The following is a 23,938-nucleotide window of genomic DNA, read 5'->3' on the forward strand; positions in this document are numbered from 1 at the left end:
GCATAAACTTTTTAAACAAAAACAAACGAAAAAAAAAACAAAAAAGAAGATAAATACTTAATATGTATGCTAAGCGAAAGAGTATTGACGTATCGATTGAACTGATAAGAAGTTTGGGTATTTACAAATTATTAAAGATCGAGAAGCAATAAACGGAACACGGAATGCGAGTGAAATCGATTGCGAACAAAAGAAAGCACAAGAAATTATTAAATAAATGCAGCGAAACAGAACTAATTTAAGCATTAAAAGTTAACGCGTGAATTCAAAATGAGAAAATTGTATAAATTGCAACTTAAGTTATTTATAATTAAATAAAAAAAAAAATACATACAAAATAAGTTGAAAACTTTTGATCGTGTTTACTCACAACTTAAAAAGTTAAACTGTGGCCGAGTACGATACAATCAAAAAACTATATCGTGACTTCACTCAAATGCAAATAAGTGGGTATGTAATTTTTTTTATGAATACATGTGTCTTCAGTTACCAATTAATAACCAATTACAATCATTTATTCTATTGCCTAGGACTTGACAACGTTTATATACCAACCTCTGCTGTTCAAACCTATATTCTCTTTGTTGAATGAATAATTGAGTTACAATATTAACTTGTTTACCAAAATGGTTGGCGTATAGAAGAGAAAATGTTCAACCACAAAGGGCACATATATATATACTTGATCACTATATATCCATGTGTCAGTGTCTATGTAAACTAGTCCAATTATATATCTAATAATTCCTCGAATAGATCCGTTCTTTTGTTGATGTAAGTACATAAGTTGGATCAAATAGTTGTCAGGTACGATTAGCCTTTTTGTTTTTCAAGATATTTTAACAAAATTCCGCAATTACAAGTTTCATTATTCTAAATACAATATCAGATCACGATGTAATAAAAAGACTATCTAAAATCATGTTGAAAATCTTCAGTTCAACATACATCCTGTGGAATGTCATCCATATGGGATATACATTTTGAATGCATCTCTCACTTAACCCAGAAGTTGCGTAGTTTCTGCAGCTACGAAAACAAAGTCTAGTTCGTCTTATTTGAACACTTCATTCCTTAGTTATTATTGTATATATTGTGATTGTATTTCAGTTTTGGAATACTTATACTTAACACGCACAGGTTAAATCTTTAATAAAAAAATAATAATATAAATTGCTTGGATGAGTTTCTATTAAAACAACAAAAATCCTCTTAGAAACTCACACAATACCCAAAAATTATGATTTAATTGGAGGCTTTAAAATAACTCACAAAAAAGTGGGCAAAAATTGAAATTGTTTTGAGGGCGCCGCTTAAAGCTACATTATATATTTTTTGATTACATTTAACTTTTTGCTTTAATTAATATACTTTTCATAATCATAGTATTTGCAGAGCACGCAGAGATCCTATTAAGTCTCTGCATGGCGCGTAAGTTTATCCGATGGCTGCCGTTATGAGTTCGGCCACATCCTGATCTGTGCTACGCACGGTTAGATTCAGCGTGACACCCTCGGAGAGCGCCAACTTGGCACGCACCAGCACCTCAACGCCGCCGCGGAAGGTGCCTGCAAAAGAATTAGAATTAGTATCAAATGCAGGCTTAATAGTTGTTTTTATCATACCCGAGCAGTGTACGGTATGCAGATGCGTGCCCTCGGGCACTTTTTCGGATAGATTTGCAGCGCCTAGGCCCAGTATTTTAAGAATAGTATTGACGGCATCCTGTAGATTGCTAACGGCCGATAGTACAAAGGTGTCTTCGGCTTGTAGCCACTCTGTAAGAAATGCAAGAATTGTAAAATAGGAATAATAGATTAAAAGTAAGAATGCTTAGGCCAAGCGACGGTCGTGATTAACTCTGATGTTTATAGTCCGATCTAACCAATAAATGAAACATTCTCGATCTGTGTATGCTGTATGAGAGCCTACATGCTAATTTTGTGTACTTTTATAAATTTGTAAAATAATCGAGATATTTAGAAAACAAAAATGTTCTACCTACAACAAAAATTTTTGATCGATTGTTTCTATGTTAGCTTTATGCAATAGTGCTCTGACCAGTTAGACTTCGTCTGATGTACTGTATTATACCCACGGATCTTTGCCCAATATTAAAAAGAGGTAGTAAAGGTAGTGGTAGAGGTCAGTAATGTATATGGTGTCAAAGCTATCTCCTGTCATCCGTTACACATTTCATGACAAGATTATAAAACAGTCTCTATATATATATTAAACTGACCCTCACTATCGGCGGCATCCCAGGCCACCTGGAAGTTGTTCTTTTTCGTTTTCTGTATTTGGTCGGCGACTGTGATGTCTAAGTCCTCCAGCATATACTCATCATCGTAGCCCTCATCCGAGTCAGGCTCGCCAGTATTAGGATCGCAATCCTTGACCACAAAACGCAAAGTGGCGCCAAATGTAGCTGCAAAAAAACACCAAAATTTGAGTATTTGAGAAATTAAAGTTTAGCCATAACTTTACCTATGGAACTGCTAGCATCCGGCGGAAATTCGACAATTACGTATGTTGTCTGTAACTCGTTGTAGGCCAATTTGGGACAGGATAAGACGGCACGTGCCGTATAGCCCTCGGGTAGCGTCAGCTCGACGCGCACATTCTCCAGGAATTGTTCAGAGAGCGTGTTAAGGCAATCAAATTGGAATACAACATGCTGGGCAAAGATATGCTTGATACACTGAACTGTATACTCTGTTTCGCTCTCGGTTAGCTGTATGGGCGCTGTGCTGCGATGAATGGGACCCAGAACTTGTATGCCCGGCAGCTGAGCCAAACGTGCGGCGCTCTCCTCTTCTCGCGTAATTTTTGGTGCACGCGGTGCACTGGTGACCATCATCACATCGTTGGTGATCTCTGGCTTAACAATAGCGGCCTTGGGCACAATGGAAATGTCAAAGTGATTTTGCAGATCGCCATTCAAATGATCCGTCAACGCCTTCTCGAGCAGCGCTAGTGAGCAATTCTCGCGCTCAATGATGTAGTTCTTGTAGAGCTCCGGCTTGGCCGAGTTAAGTATGCTTAGATAGTAGGTGGCACGATCGCGCACCTCATCATCCGGATCCATTTGGCAGCGTCCCAGTAGAACCAATATGTTGGCCAGCAGAGCGGGACACGAGGCGCCGAATTGGGCCAAAGCAGTCACCGCAGCAGCGCGCACAATGGGGCTCTCAAGAATGACGCGATTATATATGAAGCGTATGTACTTGGAGGGCGTGGCCGCAAATGGACCTTCCTTGCCAAGCAAATGCAAAATGCGCACGGCCAGCGAGACATGCTCGCAATCTTCAATGAACTCGCACAGATGCGACAGACCCGACTCCTTGGCATCGGCATTCTCCTCAATGATCGTTATAATGGTGTCCACAATTGATGTCTTGTACTCCAGACCGCCCTCCTCGCGCAGCATGCCACTCAGGAAGTTCATCAGAACTGTATGCTTACGCGGATATTTGGCGCAGAGTGCGCATATAGCATGCACCACCACCACCTTAAACTCATCGGAGATCTCAGCAACAAACGTGGAGATCTGCTTCATTAAACGCTCCACAGAGGATTCGGCGCCGGTTTTTAAGAGTGTTGTTATGGCCAGCGTGGCCACTGAACGATTCGAATCGGTAATCAGACTCTCCAAATCCAAATTGCATGTGGTTACAGCAGCTGGATGTGTCATGGCCACCTTGTTCAGGGTGCGCACAGCAGCAAAGCGCAGCGTTGCCTTAACCGAACTACAAAACAGCTGCAATATGGAGAAGGCCGGCGAAAGCATGCGTGGATTTGTGTTCTTCAGATTGACAATGGCATGGGCGGCCTCATAGATGACCATTTCGCTCTTGTGCCGCAGACATGATTCAATAAATGTATACAGGGGCGAATCTGCGAGCTCCTCGGCGGGTATGTCCTCTTCCTCGATCAGTTTGCAGGCGATACGTATCTGTTTGGGAGCGATATTATAAGTTTTAGTAGTTGCAATTTAAAAGCAATCCCATCCAGCTTACCAGCATACACACTGCGTAGGGACTCTTGAGCGAGCCGCGCGTTAATTTGTTGACCAACTTGGAGACAGCTAGGCGATCCGATTTGCGTATATGATAGAGCAGGCCAAGAGCATGATACTGCACCATTATATTATCGCTATTCAAGGCCTCCTGAGCCTCATTCGCCCAGCGTTTGACAACATCGCCGGCGGTGTTGGATAGACGCAACGAGCTTACCAAAGCGGCACAAGAAACGGCCGCATTTTTATCCACAATGCATTGCTTCATGTAACGCTCGACGGCCTGAAGCATGGTGTGATCTGTAATGCTGCAGAGGGCACGTATGGCAGCGGCGCGATACAGATCTTCTTTGCCTGTCATGTCCTTGGTCAGCGAACTGGTGACAATGATGACATCTTCGGCTACGGAGCTTAGCTCCTTAATGCCCAGATAGACCATGCGGCGCAGCACAACATCCTTGGACTGGAACAGCTTGGTCATGGCAAAGAAACAATCGGTTGCCTCGCGCGGCACCAGCTGCTCGCCCTGATTCATCAGGTAGAGGATCTTGGTCAGTATGTGTATGCATTTGCGTGCATTCACTGGCGTCTCATTGAAAATGCGAGTCTCCTGCAGCACCGAGGTCTTCTCCAGATTCTGGTACGCGTTCGTCGGACCTATGCGTTTGTTTAGCGAGTTCGAAATAAAATATTTCATGTTTTGATTTTTTTTTGTTGAACCGGCCGTAGGCAATATATAACGTTAGAACTTTAAAGCAGTTTCTATGTGTGATGTTCGGGATATTTCTGAGACTGTATGTGTGTGTGTGTGTGTTAATTTTGTTGTACTCCTGTTTTATGCTCTTTTTGGCTGCCAGCAGAGCACCTTCTGCGGTCAGCAGTGTTGGCAGTTGTTTTGTTGCCGCTCCGGCGGCACTGTTAGTATTATATTGTTGTTACCCAATTACTTACCGTCCTCCTCTTCATCCTTCTCGCGGCGAAATGAGCCCATTTTATGTGTTGCTTACTTCAGTAACGTGTGAAACAAATGAAATTGTAAAATTTTTTAAAGAAAAATATGTGATTTTTCGCTACGCGTACACGTCACACTACACAGCAAGAAGAAGTTTGATGTTTACCATTCAGCTGTAAACGTAGTTCCCCACTTTAAGAGTCACCTAACAGCCGTGTTGCTCATATGTTCTGCATCATCGATGTATTGCAATAGTAATTTTCGTACATCGATATATTGTTCAATTTCCTTGCTTAAATAGTGTAAGAAATTAAAAAAAATGTATGTAAGTTGTAAGCTTATTCGAAAGCTCTTACATGAACAGTTTCATTCTAGTCCCAACATTAGGAATAAAGTGCAAACAATGAGATATCGATGCTCTTGGTATCGTATAGAGTTATGTTATCGAAATATCGCACATTCTGTTTGCAAATGTCGATTCATAACTACGATATTAACAGATAGAGTCAAACGTTTTGCAGAAAAATATTTTTGTGCGCATACAAAACAAATATTAAATATTTCTATATAAAATGCGTTCGCGCAGCAGAAGCCGTTCACGCAGCCCACGCAGAGATCGACCACGTGAGATACGTGACAGTGGCAGATCCCACGAGCGACCGGACAGGCGGGAAACACACAAGCCGGTGGCTGAGTCTAGACACAGAGAGCAGGAAAGGGAACGGCCGCGAAAAAATGGCTATAAAAACTCACCTGTGCGTCGAGAGGGGCGCAATTCAAATAAACAAGAGTCACCACGACGACGGCGTTCGCTTTCCCGGTCATCTAGCACGGACAGCAGCAGCAGTGGAACAAGCAGCGACGGCAGTAGCAGCGGCACAAGTAGCTCCACCTCACGCAGTCGGAGTCGCAATCGTCGTCGCAGTCGGAGTCCGGTCAAACAGACACAAAAATCTGTGGAGCGCTGGCCCAACGATCGTTATCACGAAAATAACGATAGGCAAAATAATCCCTTTAGAGGACGTGCGCCGGAAGGCAGCTTTATAAACGATCCAGCAGAACGGCCAAGTCGTAGCCATCACCCACACCGGGGCGGCGGTCATCCTAAGGATTCAAAGGCCTTAAATGCGCGACGAGCGCAGCGTGTGCGCATTGGCGAAGAAGGCGTTCCAGAAGTGTGGGGCACCAGTCCAACACGGACGCACCATGATGTGGAGCTAGTCAAAGGCTCCTTTGTGGGGCCTAAAAAAAAGAATAAGCTAAAGAAGAGCAGTAAAATGAAGAAAGCCAAGTCCAAAAAGAAAGCAAAAAAAATTAAAAAGAAGAAAAAGAGCAAAAAAGTTTCCAGTAGCTCATCCGACACATCTTCAAGCTCGTCCTCATCAAGCTCTAGCAGCGAGTCGAGCTCCTTGAGCGACGACAGTTCCGAGAGCGAGGATGAGCAGGAACTTTGGCTGGAAAAGACAGCGGATGGTATTAAAATGCCACCAAAAAAGAAAGTCAAGAAAAGCACAAGCAAAAAGAACAGAAAGAAAAAGAAAAAACGGAAATCGGAGTCCGACAAAAAATCCTCATCCAGTGCAGCCAGGTCCAAATCGAAGGCGAGTGCTAACAAAAACGAAGAGGATGTGGGTCCATCCCTTCGCAGCGGCGGCAGCCTGAATCAAAAAGACTTTGGACGCGCTCTGCTGCCGGGTGAAGGTGCCGCCATGGCTGCCTACATCGCGGAGGGCAAACGTATACCAAGACGTGGTGAAATCGGTCTCACATCGGACGAGATTGCCAACTTTGAATCGGTCGGCTATGTGATGAGCGGTAGCCGTCATCGGCGCATGGAAGCTGTCCGTATACGTAAGGAAAATCAACTTTATTCGGCGGATGAGAAGCGCGCTCTGGCCATGTTCAGCAAGGAGGAGCGACAGAAGCGGGAGAATAAAATATTAACGCAATTTAAGGACATGATTCACTCCAAACTGCAAGCTAAGGATAAGAAATAGGAAATAGTCATTTGTAAAGCAATTAAAGTAATTTTTAAATTGTACAAAAACTATTTGTAAAAAATAAAAACAATTCACAAATCTCTATATACAAAACTGTTTGTCCTGACTGACGGATTGGTGATCAACGCACAGACCAAATCGTAAACACTAGGAAATGTTCACTGTAGTTACCTTATGGGAGGTAAGAATTATGCACGCTAAGACGGAGTTTTGATTAATTCCATCCGCAAGTGTGAAAAAATCACAAAAAAAACAGTTGTATTCAATTTTTTGTTTACCATTCGATTGGTGGGTACCGGCTAAATGTATATATTTTTATATGTTTGCATTTATGTATATGTATGTTTGTATATATAAGAATTTATGCATGCATATATTATGCATGCATTAATATATGTACATGAATGTATAATTATGTTTATATCCAAGACTAAGTTTACCACTAGCTGGGCTACAAATTAAAAATAAATGTAGTCTTAACTAATTTCATTCAACTCGATTCTCATGAATTCAAGTAAGTCTCACTTGATTTACTTCAAGTAAAGAAGGCGGCGGCTTATATTGGAGGAAACGTCTTCAACTATGGAATATGCAATGGAGGAGACGTCGGCTTAAATATTGTAGGAGCTGGCGGCTTTTACTAAGCAGGAGGCAGCAAAGGGGGAAGCGCGGCCTCAACTGTGAAGGAGGACGCGTCTTAAACTATGGAGGAGCCGCAGCTGTAACAATGGAGGAGACGGTGAACAGAAGCTGTTTATTTTTACTTCCAAAATAATTTATCCAAAAAGTCGTTAGTTTAGTTTTCGATTAATAACTAGCCCGATAATATTGCTATCACAAAACGATAGCCAAGAATAAATTTCGATATATCTATGTATCGAATGATATCAATCTCCTTTTCTTTTTTTCGTGCTCCGCAACGCGTGCAAATTACTTATAAGTTATTTATTTAATTAAAACTTTCCGTGCTGGCAATATAAACATATAATTTAGCATTTAAAATAAATCAACCAGCAAACAGTTACCTATATATCGTCGAGTTCAAATTTATTAAGCAAAATTATATCTTTTTGCAAAAATTCAATACATGTGCGTGAAACAGCGGCGGGATTACAACACGGCGTGAGCGACGCGGCATTGGTTAGAAAGAGCTAACGACAGATGTACGAAGTGGGTTAGCAAAACAATGAATGAAATTACAAAAGAAAATTGCTAACCGGCGGATTAGCGAATACGGGTATGAAGACATAAATTCAATATAAACTAGCAAATGTCACACCGTACACACCGTACCGTACATCCACACCCATAGGCACACACACACACATACACACACGCACGCACGCACACTGACACCTAATCATACTAATCAAACGGAACAACGAGGCGACACTCCTCAAGTTAGCTTAATTAATTAGCTGGACACACCACACAATCACAAGTCAGTTTATTTTTGGTCAGTCTGGTTTTGTACTTGGAGCGTAGCGTGCGTGGCCGGCATAAGCGCTGCTCAACACAATGGCGTCCAAAGATTTGCAGTCACCGTCAAGCGAGATGGTGTTGCTTACACCGAACACTGAGAATCCACCCAGCATTGCGGCAGCTGTGACCAAGGATAAGGATGCCACGCGAGAGGGATCTGCGGAATCGGACAACAGTCGGGTTGCGATGAAAAAACAGTTGGGCTTACTTGAGGGCGTGGCCATTATACTGGGCATTATCTTTGGATCGGGAATATTTGTCTCGCCCAAAGGTGTCATACGCGAAGTGGAGGCCGTAGGCACATCGCTGATTATCTGGGTGCTATGCGGTCTGCTCTCCATGATCGGCGCATTGTGTTATGCGGAATTGGGCACAGCCATACCAAAGTCTGGTGGAGATTATGCGTACATCTTTGAGGCGTACGGCTCGCTGCCAGCATTTCTATATCTGTGGGATGCAATGATGATATTTGTGTAAGTATTTTGATTGTATTGCCTAAGCTTAACCTCATTTAATATCTACACTTATCATAAATCGGTAAAAAGGTGAACGCAGAGTTAAACTGTACCCAGAACGAGGTTAACACTTTTTTGATTGATTTTGAGACGTGTTATTCAAGCATAGCTCAAAGATAAGAGATAAGAGATACACAGCTTGGTATGCTGCTGTTAGTATATTACATACATATTAAGAATATTTCACTTTTTCAAAGGTTTCATTTCCTTTTCCTTTGGTATATAATCACAGTTCAATATATAAGACCTGAAAATTGCTTAAGGGTGGGACTTTAAACACCGAATTCATTTAAGAATGCATTTCATATACGTATATACATAGCCAAGAAGCACAAGAAGCACAGCCGAAATATAAGTCGGGCACTCCCAATTAGAGCACTCATGTTATTACATTGGGTCAGACGAACGACTCAAACAATTGAGTTGCAGCAACTCGTGAGCTTTTTGCGTCTTCAGTTTCAATTAAGGCATCAATTGAAACTTACAGATTGACGTCTCTCAGATTTGTATGCTTACAATGAGCCCGTGGATAAGCTCAAAGCTGGCAGTTTTCATTCACTTTCATTAATCAATAAATGCTCTTATCAGGTAACACTCAGTATGTCGATGTGTATGTAGGCAGTCAATTGCTCCAAGATTGCTTTAACGACTTTATTATTGTTATCACAATGCTATTTTTATTCGCTTGTTTTCGATAAGTATTAGCGAAATAACCAGAGAGAACCGATTTCTTTTGCTTGTCGAAGGTTAAATACCCTTGTAGACTTATATCAGATATGCGAGGTGATTATAAATGGTTTCTTAATAGCTTGATATATAATATAGTAGTCCCGATTATTATACGATATTACTTGTATATGATAGGTTAGATTGTTGTTGTTGAGTTCGATTTTTGATAATGGCTATATGATAATGTAAATTAATACTAAGCGTAGTCAATCTTGTAAATTTCGAGTTTCGGTAAAATATTTCAGGAAACAAAATAGTTTTTAACAAACAAACTTGTGTTTTCAACTGATTACTCCTATTGTATCTACGATAGGTAGGATAGATAAGGGTTCAACAAGATAGCTTTCTGGCTGAGAGAAAAGACTAGTTGGCATTAAATCAGATAGGCAGTCGAACATGGCTATATGAACTCGACTTTTGATACTAGATTGTTTTTTATTTCTCATTCTCTGCGTGTGCTACCCGTTTCGTGGGAACGATATAATACCCTCTGCAAGGGTATAGAATTGAAAACATTTCCAAACACTTGCATTCATAAATACTTCTGAAATTCAAGACTTATGTATGTCTGTTTCTTACAGTTTCTTGTTGAATTGATATCATTATCAAAATATTTTTGTCCTCACCACAGGCCCACGACAAATGCTATAATGGGTTTGACATTCGCCTCGTACGTGTTGCAGCCTTTTTTCGCTGATGGCTGTGAGATACCAAAAATCGCCCTTCAGTTGCTGGCAGCCGTTACCATTTGCTTTTTGACCTATTTGAATTGCTATTACATGAAAATCACAACGAAAATGCAAAATATTATTATGTTCACAAAAATTGCGGCATTGGTACTGATCATTGTCGTCGGTGTGGTTTGGATGCTGATGGGCAATGTTGAGAATTTCAATCAACCCTTTGAGAATACTGAAACCGATCCCGGCAAGCTGTCGGTGGCATTTTACTCGGGCATTTTCTCATATGCCGGCTGGAATTATTTGAATTTTATGACGGAAGAGCTGCGTGATCCATATCGCAATTTACCGCGTGCCATTTATATATCACTGCCCCTGGTCACGGGCATTTATGTGCTGGCCAACATGGCCTATCTGGCCGTATTGTCTGCCCCTGAAATGATCGCCTCCAACGCCATAGCAGTGGTATGTAGAACATTATTAACAATTTCCATGAGATTTTATTGATTTCCCATTTTTTTTGTTTGTAGACTTTTGGCAACAAGATAATGGGCAACTTCTCGCTGATTATACCCATTATGGTGGCCATCTCAGCATTTGGCGGTCTCTCTGTGCATATTATGACCTCGTCGCGCATGTGCTTTGTGGGCGCACGTAATGGACACATGCCCGCAGTGCTATCGCACATTAGTGTTAAGAGCTATACGCCGCTGCCATCGCTGGCTTTTCTGGTGAGGTTCCGTTTGGATAATTGTTGTACAAAAGAAGTTGCTTAATTAAACTTGTTTGCTTTGCAGTGCCTGCTCTCGATTGTGATGCTGCTTGTGAGTGATGTGTATGTGCTCATCACATATAGCAGCATTGTGGAGTCGTTCTTTATAATGCTCTCGGTGTCGGCTGTTTTGTACTTTCGCCACACACGCCCCAATATGGAGCGTCCAATTAAAGTAAGTTATGCCCGCTTTTCGAATAGTTGTACACATTTAATATATTTTTCTTTGACAGGTCTCTTTGTGGATACCCGCCGTGTTTGTCATTGTGTGCGCCTTTCTGGTGGTCGTTCCGGTATACGTCGCGCCATTTGAGGTCTTCATGGGCTTGATAATAACGCTAATTGGCATTCCATTCTATTACGTTGGCGTCGTGTGGAAGAACAAACCCAAATGGGTGCATGACGCGATTGGTGCGTATACAAGCGACGTTCTAACCTTGACAATTGCTACGTTTGGACATTAAAACCTTCATATTTACATAATCGCATATGATCAGCTAAATATCTACTAACCTGTGTACTTTGTTTAGATTCGATGACATTCACGTGCCAAAAACTTTTCATGTCCGCCAAGGAGGAGAAACAGGATTAACCGAACCCCGGATGTAACTGAATTTAGCCTTATCAACATCACATATATACTATAAATCACACACAATACATCACAAAAAGAAAAAAAGGTGCAAAGACATCGAATATTAGGTTTTTACTTATTATGTTTTGACGCATTTGTGGATTACGCGAATTGTTACGCGTATGTGCCACATGTGCCACTTATCTGGTAAAAATGTTGATTCACTTCACAAAGAGAGAAAAACTTGTTAACATAACCAATAATTTGACAATTATTTAAAATCAAGCATAAAACTATGTGCTTTTCATCATTTATCATAGAATATAGTTAAATATTTTGCCAGATCGCACACATCTGTGAGCTTAGCTTTATATTTATTATATTATTTACCAAAGTACGCCAGTAATATGCCAAAGTCCACAATACATTATTAAATTATTAATTACAGACTTAATATTTATTTACCTTGAAATATTTGCTGCGTTTGATATTAATTTGCGTTATTTAATTAATTTTTTTTAACGATTACTCGAATTTGTTAATTTGAGATAAATAAATAAAAAAATTTTATTTTGGAGAATTGCCATAAGGTATTTTGAATTCCATTGTCAACTTTTAGGCGGCACCTCCGGACACATAAAAAGTATGCTATGGTTTATGAATTACAGTGAATGATAAATTTTTTAGGAGACAGCAATGGCATTTATTGTTACTGTCAATGTATGCCAATCCATTATAACTGATGAGCTTTATTAATAGAATGTTATTATATTTAAGTTAAGCCCCAGTAATTATAATGTACGATGCTAGGCGATTTGACAGGTTTCTCTAAAAATAAACCCTAACTTTTGTCCACACAACATTTTTGGACATGCCTGGCACGTCGCCTGCCATGACGACAGCTTTATGGATTGTGTCTAAGAACATGTACGTAGCACATGTACTCTGTATATACATATATGTCAGGCGTGGATGTCAATTTCTAGGTGTTTTTAATTGATAAAAGTGTAGTGCAACTTTTGGCTGTTTAAGATGCTATTCAGGTGCCATTAATTTATTTATATCTGGTCAAGATTTTTTATAGTATTCGCGTGTCTATGGCTGAGTATTTTGTATGGGCCTGGCGCTCACATGCGCTAAATTCAGCGCCGATTTTTGTTCATTTTTTGTTTTTTTTTTTCATTTTTTTATAGCTTTTTAAATATATGCCAGTGACAAGAGGAATTGCTTAAGTATTGTTAGATCAGTACCATTCAATTTTATTACTTTCTTTTATGTTCGAATAATTGTGCTTTAATGTGCTCATCATTTCGGATGTGGCACGGCTTGCATACACAATGAGTGGCCGCTGCGCCCACAGCACTGAGGATTTATTAGATCTATACTGACTTTATAGTAGTTGAACCAACCTAATCGACTTATATCACTCAAAAAACAAAACCTTTAAAATGTGCTAATAGTTCACTCTCATAGAATCGATGTGTAGTTTTTGTGTTTTGTTTTTGTAAAGTCAACCTAATCGACTTATATTACTGAAAAAACAAAACTTTAAAATGTGCTAATAGTTCACTTGTTCTCATAGAATGGATGGGTAGTTTTTGTGTTTTGTTTTGTAAAGTCAATTTATAGATCTATTAATCATACGGGAATTTCATTTTGACACACTTTTTTTTTTCATCTGAAGTGATTGCTTCTTAATAGATTAGTTGCAAGTATAATGATTTAGTAATAATATTGGAATGGAAACGATTTCCCAGATATTTAGTATACGTTTCTTTTATGCTATTATTAGAAGATACCCCTTATTCCGAACTGAACATCCCTTAACTCGAGCGCGCGTTCATCATATGTCTCCGATTAACACGTTTAAGGGTATCATTAAAAAAAAATCGTGTCTAGGCATTTAAATAACAATTAGCACACGATCCATGCTATATACTTTCAGGCGTAAATTCAAGCTAGATATTGTTTATCAATTTATTGTAAATTCGTATATAATTGATAACTGTTATTCTAATTGCGAAATTTGCAATAAATTATGAAACTCAATCAAAAAAGAGTGTGACACAAATAAAATAAAATGTAGGTTATCTCTAAATATAAAAATATATTTATGTACATAAATATGTATGTGAGGATAACTACTAATTACTTGAACTGTTTTTCGCCAAGGTCTAGATTGCAGTTGGGAACTGAATTTCATTTAAAATGTCAACTGTTTGCGATATTATCATACAATGTTCAGTTGTATTCGAGCTCATAAGTAGATGAACATTCAAATGCATTCGTTTTAGACAAGTCAACTCCTATTAATAGGTCGTTTTGTTTTGTATTCTCCATGTATGTCACGAGTTTCCGATACGCATGTAAATGAAATGTGAACGAAATTTTAGTAAAACAAGCAGTGCATGTTTATGCCCTGAAAATCACGATTACCACATATTTCAACTAATTAAAGTAACATTTATGATGAGTCATTTTTGATATTACAAAATGCTAAACACGTTCAGTTGACTTTCATGTGAAAACGTGTCTGAATTTATAACAATTAATTATGTATTGGTGCTTCGGAATAGTATTTTTTAATGAACATTTACTATTTTTTTAGTCTATAGCTGTTATTTATTTAATTATTTTTATGCCAGGTTTACTTTATGGATATGTATCACTTAAAACATATATTTAAAATTGTGTCTGTTTTCAATTTAAAGATAACGTTTACACAGACTAATGAATTGAGCAAATATTACTTATTTATACTTATAGACGTCTGCTTGTCTTTCTATTCCTGATAAAAAATATTTATACATGGTATAAACGTAACAAATACACATACTTATGTTTAAAGCCGAGCAGTAAGCGTGTGAAAATCGCTCAATGAATTTGTCTGGCCCATCGAATTCCATTTGAAGCGATAGCCACGCGATCAATTAGTAGCTTACTGCATGATATTGTCAATATTTGCCCGGTATTAGATGTCGCGCTCCTCATTTAAGTATGTATATGAAATGTTAGTATGCAAAACAAAATATTATCGAATGATTGAAAGCCGTTTCCTCTTGTGTTTGCGCTGAGCATTAACTACATATGTGGGAATTATGACGAATCACAATTTGAAATTTTCTTTGCTGCGGCACTATTCTAATTAATGTTAATCATACGCACCGTGGTGCAGTTGGACTACTTCAAATTCAATTTCGTTAAGTGGACGCATTAGAGAAAAGCTCCAACAGCTCAATACTTCAATACCCCAGACAAAACGATCGATGGATCGTGTGCTCGTCCGTCGTCCGGTGTTTTTCGTGCGACTACGATTGTAGCTCATGTGTGTGTGTGTCTATACCCTATACCCATGTTGAATGTGCAACGAAGTCTCTAATATTTTTTTGCACATATATGTAACAGGCAGAAGAAGGCATTTTATAGCTAGCACAGAACCAAAATTTAACTGATCCGGCCCGATCTCGGCAGCTATTTTGGCTTAAGAGAGGACATTTTTATTGATTGGATGTCGTCTTTTTCACTTTTGCACATATACTTATTTCCTAAGAAAATTACGACGCAGCACACAATTTAATGGTAACGGTACCTAAAATGAACAGTAACGAAGACTTTGGCATACAAAAAACAAATATAACACACAACAACAAAATCTGGTATACTTAAAAAAAAAGTGGAAGTGATATTATTGAAATGAGAGAAAAAAATAAAGATGCACATATACTTATTTCCCTGAGGTACAACCTCATTTTGTAAGTTCAAATTTTAAATAGATTTTATTTCTTAAATATTAGTCTCTGATATTAAATAATTATGTCTCTGATCAGCTCACGGCTGTGTCGAATGTCGGTTCTACTTAATCAGATCAGATGTTTAGGATGTTTTCTTATATATATTATCACATAGTACTTATGCTTATGCATTTTTCTCGTTAATCTTAAGCAATTTAAATTTATTTTTGTTTTCCGTTATCTTTTTTCATTTTTCTTATATCGATAAATATAGATTTTAAGTCATATCTTGTACATTATAGACGCTATTATTAATTAGGTTCTTGTTGCGTATACATTTTATAGTATTTTTTTTACTCTTTATTTTGAGACCTGATAAACTCGTAAGATCTAAGCAAGTATCTACGAACATTTGTTACAACAGCTCGGAGTTGTCTACAGGGTAACTGCAAGTCGGGCATACACGACTAGAGTATCTTGTTTTTTATGGTTCGTGTCAGAGTGTGGAGCACGCGCTATACGCGGGGATTTAAGCTTTCGAATTTTCAATTAGTTCGTTGACGCTTGGGGAAGTTGTGAAGGTGCTTCAAACGCCAAACCTCCGCACAGTTTAGAATCAACCAGCCAAGCGCAAGGTGTTGCATTTGACAAGTGCTCGGGAACAGGAGCTCAGTGGACAAGGGAATCATTACAATAAATTGCTAACAGTTAACGCATGCCATGCACTTGTTAATACTGCAAGCCGTTTTTCTTGTGATCTGCTGGTCTCAAGGTAAAAAAAGAAAAACAATAATATTGGTAATAAGAGTTGTGTTTCTGTGTGTGTGTGTGTGTGTGTGTGTGTGTAAATACACATTAAAAACATGAGTTATATAACAGCTGGCAGCCGGCTGTGGTCATGTGATACATTTGTCATTGTACCAAAAGTGCAATCATTAAATAAATCAAAGGAAAGCAAAAGTGATAATCATATTAAATATACTCGGCAAGACCAATCAATATCAATTTCAAGCTAACATACAGCCCCATGTTCTATATAAACACAATATTTTATAGTACCTTATCTTTGATAGTTCTATGAAAAGCGTGCGAAATTACAAATGTCAAGGCTGTCTGAATCATGTGCACCCAAAATAGCTAGAGTTATGTGGATATTGGTCAACCTATGATATCACGCTTCTAAGTACTCTTAATTACGCACATTACAAATATTATTGCATTAGCTTTATGGCATTTATGCCACTCGAATCTTTTTGAGTTTTCGAATGCCAATTAATACATTTACTGCTGTCATTGATTTTGATTAAGTGCACTCCAGTGATATAAAATGGGCAGTAAGCAAATAATTATATGTATATGCCAGCCACCGTTCTTATATAATAGACATATTTTTTGCGTGATCTGACATAAGCTCTTACCAAAATTTAATATATTTAAGTGTTAATTTTCGAATAACAAATTAATTAGCTAGTCTAAAAACGAATGGCCTATTACCTTAGTTTTATGTAAGTTTACAAATATTTTAACACATTTTTAGAGGTCTTCTACACTCGGGATTTATTTATCTAAAAAGTTTAACCACGCCCACTAAAGGGCTGTAGCTACATGTCGCACAGTTTTAGAGCAAAAGTTGTTTTAATTTTTAGCTTTTTTTTATTTCCTCAAAACATAAAAATGTATATATCTGTAAATCATAGTTTGAAGGTCACTGTAATGGGATTACGGTCTTAGAGCCAATTATCATTATGAAGTTTCATGAATCTGTTTTTAAGTTATTTCAATTGTTTTCAATTGTTATAATAATAGAGTTTCATAGTATATAATAGCAAGTTTAAGAAACAGATTTTGTTGGTATATCTCATTATTATTTTATTATTATTTTTATTATTATCATTATTATTAGCATTATAATTATTTTTATAATTATTCTTATTGTTATTATTATTATTATTATTATTATTATTATTATTATTGTTATTATTATTATTATTATTATTATTATTATTATTATTATTATTATTATTGTTATTATTATTATTATTATTATTATTATTATTATTATTGTTATTATTATTATTATTATATCATTGTAACTATCATTATTATAATTATTATTTTTAGAACAAAGCGAAGACCTTCTTTTGCTAGTCTAGGATTCGAACCCTTAAAGTGCAGTTACCTCAGTGTCTCGGTTGCTTAGTTGTTCGAAATATTTGCATTCCTATATTTTTACTCATTATTATTATTATTATTATTAATTATTCTTATAATGTCAATTAGTATAAATTCTAAAACAAATACTTTTCTGCCTGCCTGCTAATTGAGAGCCGTAGAAATGTGCAAATGTCATATGATATGCATGCTAATAGTCAGATCGCTTGGCTAAATAAACCAATTATCATAGGCAAAATAGCGCTTGATTTTCCTTTTAAACTGTGAGCCATTGTGTGGGACTTAGTCAAACGTGAAGTCAGACAAGTGGTGAAAATTATGGAAAAATATTTACCTTCGACGCTCATTATCTATATCAATATCAATGATTGTGCCGGTATCTATATTGTGTTTAGTGTGCCCTTGTATTTTCTTTCGAACATTTATTTATTGATTTATCTATTTGCTAAGCAGCAAACAGTTAATATTTGTTTGCTGTCGTCCCATTTATTTGCCATAATTCACAAGTGCTCGTATATGTCAGTGATAAGCTATATCTGCGGGTTCCGGGGCAGACATATTGTGCGGGGCACGTGATCGAACGGGCATACAATTCAAATGTTTCGGAACTATTACTAGTATATGTTTACAGTTAGCAGTTAGTGGGCGTCACACGGCAAACATTCATCAATTTCTGTGCGTGCTGAGTTCGCAATTTTGATTCGAATTTTTGTTTATTTACAGTGGTCAATAGTCATGTTTTTGGCTATTCGGAGCCCAACCAGAGGCGCTGGGCGCGTCATCATGGACATTGTGCCGGCAAGACGCAGTCACCCATTGCCATCACCTCCAGTCATGTAAGTTTACTTGAAAGAAAGCCAAGGCTTTTGTGTTCGAATGAAGTACAAACCTTTTTGTTTTAAGAACTTTTTTAATAACGAAATTCCTAGATATAAAACTTAATTAAAGTACTCTACTTAAGAAGTTTTTACTTATGCTTATTTTCAGTGTGAATCTTTGAATAAATTTTTTTTTTAAACTAAATGAAGTTAAAATCTGATATCAAAAATGTCAAGGGATTCTTTCGCTGGTTCGGTTCCTGTTCTGAATCAGTTTTCAGTTCGGGAACTCGGCTTTTCAGGTCCTTGAACCCAGGTTTTTAATTTCAAATAAGACAAGAAACTTTTTAATATTTTCAAAAAGAATATTTCATGTAAATTTAAAATATAACAAGTTTGAAAATAATATATGTATAATGTTGGTTCCGTTTCATGTTAAATATAGAACTAGAATTCCAGCTTCAAACTGTTGCGTTTAAAATGCGATTTGAAGATTCAAATTACATTAAATTGGGTAATAAAAAGTATTTAAACAAGAAATGTAGTTGAAATTTTAAGAACAAGACAGCTTAATTTTTAATAATGATCATCAATTTTAATAAGAAATGCAGTTTTCTCTCTTAACTAGCTTCTAATTGCCCAAAAATCGAAATATTTCAGACAATACCCGTGCATATGCCGGCTGTGGACATGATTGGCTATCACAATCTGCTGCCCTATCCGCTGAAAATGATTAACAATGGTCACACTGGTAAGTCGGATGGCTCGGAGTGCCATAATTGCATTGATTAATTAGACCATTTGGCCCTTTGACAGTCTCCATTGGCATACCCAAGCTGAATGAGAGTGAGGAACAGTTTGAATTCCTGCCCTACGTACGGGGCGCCAAGCTGCCCGGTGAGTTCGAGGTGGAGGGCCTGCATTTCCATTGGGGTGATAAGAACAATCGTGGCTCGGAGCATGTCATCAACGATATACGCTACACCATGGAAATGCATATTGTGCATCGCAACAAGAAATACGCGACGCTGGGCGAGGCGCTCAATCATCCGGATGGTGCGGCCGTGCTGGGTTTCTTTTTCAACGTAAGTGGTGCTAGTTTTTGGTAAATGTGATGCAGCTAACTTGACATTCCATTTCACAGCTGGATGAGGATGAGGGCCAGGGCTTGGTAACCATTAATCGTCACCTGCATCTGATCGCCGAAGCCAATCAGGAGGCATCGCTTAATGTCACCTTCTCGCTATCCTCGCTAATATCCAATGTCGACGTGGACAAGTTCTACACATACAAGGGTAAGTGTCTGTGGGTCGGATAATTGACTCTTCGCTGGGTGCAGCCATACGTTTAGCTGTCACTGTGTCATGTTCGATTTGCATGTCTGTTCGATTGGATCACAGTGTGAATTAATGAGCGCCTTAACTGTCACGTCACGTATTTTGTATTGCTTGCAGGTTCGCTAACCACGCCGCCCTGCTCGGAGGCTGTTACCTGGATACTGTTTCCCGATCCCATACCCATATCGCCCAAGCAGGTGAGTGCAAGGTGCATGATGTTTGGCGCACAGAGCGTATGAGTTATGCTTCTTCTGTTTGTATTTGACAGATTTCGCGCTTCCGCCAGCTTTCGGATACCCAAGATGGCGCCTTGGTGGACAACTTTCGCACTCTGCAGCCGGTGGGCAATCGTCGGATATTCGCGCGCACTGGACACGTGCGGCATACATCGATTGCGGCTCTGAAGCACGAGGGCGACTATCTCAAATATGATTGGTTCTATTGAGCGGCCAACTGGATACGGCTCCAGACCGTACTGCTCTGTGCCATTAACATATATATATATATATGTATATAGATTAATTTACACTAAGCTTTTGCATTTAATATTAAGCTGTAAGCTAACAACTCTCACTCAATAAGTAAACAATTCTATGCTATTAGCTGTGTTTTGCGACCGTAGAGCACCAGCGAATTGGGTATATCCTCCACAAAGAAATTGGCTGGTATCAAATTGAACATCTTCTTCAGCAGATCGAGCAATGTGCGCTCCAATGTTTCTACAATAAGTGGACGTAGCGTTTCATAGAAATCTTGCCAGTTTTCATTGAAGAACTCATTCGTGCTGCGCTCCACCTCCTTGCTGTGGCCATTGAACAGATTGTCCAAATATGTCCGAACGCGGCCCACTTCCAGCTTAACGGTCACCGCTGTCACATTATAGAAGGTGTAGCCGCCCTTCTCGTACAGTCGCGTCTTGGCGTTCATCAGTATGTCCAGATCATCTGTCATAGAGGCGGAGGGGGAGGATCTGAGTATCTTTTTGACTTGTAATTTATAGTGTTTAGCTATTATTACCAATCTCTATAAATATGTTACCGGATCCGTGAAGGGGAATTATTAAAATGCGACCGAGCATCTTGTAAGTGCCATTCATGCGCAGCCGTGGTATATAAATCTTGTCCGCCCAGCTAAAGTCCTTCTTGTTGACCCTGAAATGTGGATTAATCAATTTCGTATATTTACTTTTAATCAATGAAATATATGAGAGTGTATTTGACAGCTATCCTGTGCATTTGCAGATCTGATTCTTTAGAAAGGCTTTAAAAGAAATATAATAACTTATATTTTCTATAAATATTTACAAAATTAGTTATCTTATAAAATTCTAGAATACTCGAGACTCACTTTATTTACTTTATAAAATGGATTTGGAAATAGATTTGAACTGATTTTAGCTAAAATGGAAAAGTTATAGATTATCTTCATGCACCTCTGCCTTTATGAATATTTATATGCAATATGATCCGTTATACTATATACTATCTAATTTACAAACTTTGTAAAACTTATTGCAGCAGGCAGCTCATACGTCGGCCATATCGGCCGATTTATACTATTTCATAGAAAAGATAAGTCGAAGACAGAATGTTTGTATTCAAAACTATTTTGCTTTTAAGATGCTTTAACCAAGCTTGTTAAATTACGACTTTAATAATATTTAAAATATTCAAGTTTAATTTGATCAGCATTGGTCTATTATATCTTATAGCACCAATGGGATAGGTAGGTCAAAATTGAGTTTAGACTGAACTCTTCAATTATAAGCTTAAATATGCCCCAAAGAACCCACATTCTATTAACATCAGACAACTAAGTTATATATTGTTAGAAAATATTTTCATTACTTAAGATCAGGCCTAAGCTATGTGACATCATTTGTAAGATTTAGTAAACCCGTAACTCTATCAATCAATATATCCATTTTTCAGAGACCCAATTCAGACTGGAAATGGCATGTGCTTATAAGCTTGGGGGAAAAATAACATTAATGAAACAAGTCTCCACATGACCTTAACGAGCTGCCTTTATTATGCATTAGCTCGATATTAATAGTTAGACCGAGCCGAGTGCAAAGTGTGCCGAGAACGTCATGAGGTACTCACTTGCTCTCCTTGATAACCATTTTGCCCAGGCCGCGTACTATCAAATTGGTTAGATTTGCCGAAATGGAAGCCACATCGCTGTCCTCCTGCTTGAATGTCAGCTGATCTTGTTTCATGGGATCTAAGGGTCCGAAAGACTCTTCAATTTCGGGTATGCCTGTTCAATGAAAATCAAGCTGTAGCTGTGTGGCCTTGAAGCATGCAATTAGCAGCTGCTCACCTTTGATGACCGCGTTGAGGAATCCCTGAATGGAACGCGTTGAGCAGTTCGTAAAGTCGGGCTCCTTAATGCGACACGATTCGATATATGCGGCTGTTGTTATAAGTAAATTAATTAATTAGTTCACACATGTCGATAAATCATAATGTATTTATGCTGAAAAAACAGCCAAAAACACAAGCACGCACTTTTAATGAATCAGTTCGGTGTAATTAAATCAATAGTCACTGTATGCACTTACGCTTTTCCGTATAGTATGCCAGCCCCTCGACATATACGAGGCCTACACACACATAGACTAAACCAATTACGAGTATTCGTGTGTTGGGCGTTCCGACCATCGTTAAAATAGGAATAGAAAATAAAAAAAAAATCCGTATTTTTTGCCGTCACTGTCACCAACCAATCGAGTTAGCCGCGCTCAAATGAGATATATTTTCCCGAGTAGCTGAATCTTATATGTCCCATAGCATCTAACTGCATTGACTGGTATACGTTACGTTATACCCTGAACCCCTTGAAAGTGAGTAAGGAGGGTTTAATAGTTTTCTGCGGATGTATGTAACAGATCCTCCCATCGATAAATATCGATTATGATACATGCTCAACTTGATTCCAAGATTATAAGAGTTCGTAGAGTAAATATAAATTTAAAATATTTCCCAATTTTTGAAGGTAGAACTTTGCGCTTTGGAAAACACATACAGTTGAATGCCATTTACTTAAGACCTAAAAATTTTTAAATGATCGGACTACATATACCGAAGTTATTCAAAGCTGTATTTGTGTAAGACAAAGGGAAGAAGAAGCACATCCGCTGTGTGAAGCGCATATATGTGAGTCTATGTGTGCTAAACAGCTTGGTGCTGCGTTTAGGGTATCCATTAGCTGGGCGCTCTATTCTAGAGTGCTCTATAACTCGAACTTGTTTCCATACTTTTTATGAATATTACAGCGACTCTGAGATACTTGCTCTGAGCGCTGACTGAATCTGTAGCGGCTCGTTCAATTATTTTTATATAATTCTGGAAAATACGTCGACTAGTTGAGCTGTTTTATCTTTGTAGAAAAAAATATGTTTTTCATACCTGTACTCGAAGGGTACATGTGCACGACGCGCTAAACTGTTTATTAACTTATTCTGGACCAGAACATTATTTGAAATTATACAATATTTAAACTATTCAATAATATGACGCAAAATGTATGTTGATAAATTTTAATTCAATGGTTTATTTTTTAACGTTTCTTGAACCTTGGCAACAAATCAGTTTAAAACTAACTTTAACTGTTTCGAACATAGAATAATTCAATTTTTGTTTACTATTTACCGAATCAGGAATGGAATTATTTTCCATAAAAAGAAACACCCAAGATTTGTTATATTTTGTAATATATGATAATATTTTCTCAAACTATTTTTGGTGTTATGTTGAAAACTAACACAAACTTTCAAATGAGCTATTAAAAAAAAACAATTAAATTAAAATGAAAAATATAATAAGACAGGCCTCAATAAGGGTTTCATGGTTTCACAAACTAAATCCGAAGACTTTAATTAGGTAACGGCAAATGTGACGCTAATCCAAAATAAGGGAATTTCTTAAAAATACATTCATATAAATACATATGTTAAATGAATGAAAGAAGATAGGCAAGTTGGCATATATTTGCATTCAATATGATATAATTGAGTCACACAGTAAGTATTTATGTGCTTGAGTATCCATTTTTTGTTTTGTATACATTCCACATGCTTCCTCTAATTCCTCTGTTAATCGGGCGACTATATAATACGAGTATGACGTTTCATGGAAATTCCACTAGCCTAGT

The 23,938-nt window shown here is 37.9% G+C and overlaps 5 protein-coding genes across 5 annotated transcripts; 3 read left to right on the top strand and 2 right to left on the bottom strand.

The window, feature by feature from the left end:
- Positions 1-1,289: 1,289 nt before the first annotated feature.
- gammaCOP (coat protein (coatomer) gamma) lies at positions 1,290-5,128 on the bottom strand. The gene is made up of 6 exons (XM_064696912.1): positions 4,970-5,128; positions 4,020-4,675; positions 2,488-3,955; positions 2,243-2,428; positions 1,626-1,778; positions 1,290-1,568 (listed from the first exon to the last, which is right to left on the bottom strand). The coding sequence occupies exons 1-6, from the start codon at positions 5,007-5,009 to the stop codon at positions 1,438-1,440; spliced, it is 2,634 nt and encodes an 877-aa protein (XP_064552982.1). The 5' UTR covers positions 5,010-5,128; the 3' UTR covers positions 1,290-1,437.
- A 301-nt stretch (positions 5,129-5,429) lies between these two features.
- Positions 5,430-7,063, top strand: LOC135438567 (NKAP family protein CG6066). Its single transcript, XM_064696913.1, has one exon. The coding sequence runs from the start codon at positions 5,543-5,545 to the stop codon at positions 6,965-6,967; it is 1,425 nt and encodes a 474-aa protein (XP_064552983.1). The 5' UTR covers positions 5,430-5,542; the 3' UTR covers positions 6,968-7,063.
- Positions 7,064-8,274: 1,211 nt separating this feature from the next.
- On the top strand, positions 8,275-12,164 carry gb (genderblind). Its single transcript, XM_064696826.1, has 6 exons — positions 8,275-8,925; positions 10,328-10,841; positions 10,907-11,107; positions 11,174-11,323; positions 11,382-11,559; positions 11,679-12,164. The coding sequence occupies exons 1-6, from the start codon at positions 8,489-8,491 to the stop codon at positions 11,738-11,740; spliced, it is 1,542 nt and encodes a 513-aa protein (XP_064552896.1). The 5' UTR covers positions 8,275-8,488; the 3' UTR covers positions 11,741-12,164.
- Positions 12,165-16,050: 3,886 nt separating this feature from the next.
- CAH9 (Carbonic anhydrase 9) lies at positions 16,051-20,379 on the top strand. The gene is made up of 7 exons (XM_064696834.1): positions 16,051-16,225; positions 18,349-18,461; positions 19,104-19,194; positions 19,260-19,528; positions 19,588-19,738; positions 19,898-19,977; positions 20,049-20,379. The coding sequence occupies exons 1-7, from the start codon at positions 16,174-16,176 to the stop codon at positions 20,223-20,225; spliced, it is 933 nt and encodes a 310-aa protein (XP_064552904.1). The 5' UTR covers positions 16,051-16,173; the 3' UTR covers positions 20,226-20,379.
- Positions 20,299-22,504, bottom strand: Jhbp11 (Juvenile hormone binding protein 11). The gene is made up of 5 exons (XM_064696837.1): positions 22,347-22,504; positions 22,106-22,198; positions 21,886-22,042; positions 20,798-20,931; positions 20,299-20,724 (listed from the first exon to the last, which is right to left on the bottom strand). The coding sequence occupies exons 1-5, from the start codon at positions 22,444-22,446 to the stop codon at positions 20,372-20,374; spliced, it is 837 nt and encodes a 278-aa protein (XP_064552907.1). The 5' UTR covers positions 22,447-22,504; the 3' UTR covers positions 20,299-20,371.
- Positions 22,505-23,938: the final 1,434 nt, after the last annotated feature.

This window comes from Drosophila montana, unplaced genomic scaffold (genome assembly GCF_035044405.1).
Source record: "Drosophila montana isolate Dmon_TW-CO22-7 unplaced genomic scaffold, ASM3504440v1 contig_3848_1, whole genome shotgun sequence".
Classification (NCBI taxonomy): Eukaryota; Metazoa; Arthropoda; class Insecta; order Diptera; family Drosophilidae; genus Drosophila; species Drosophila montana.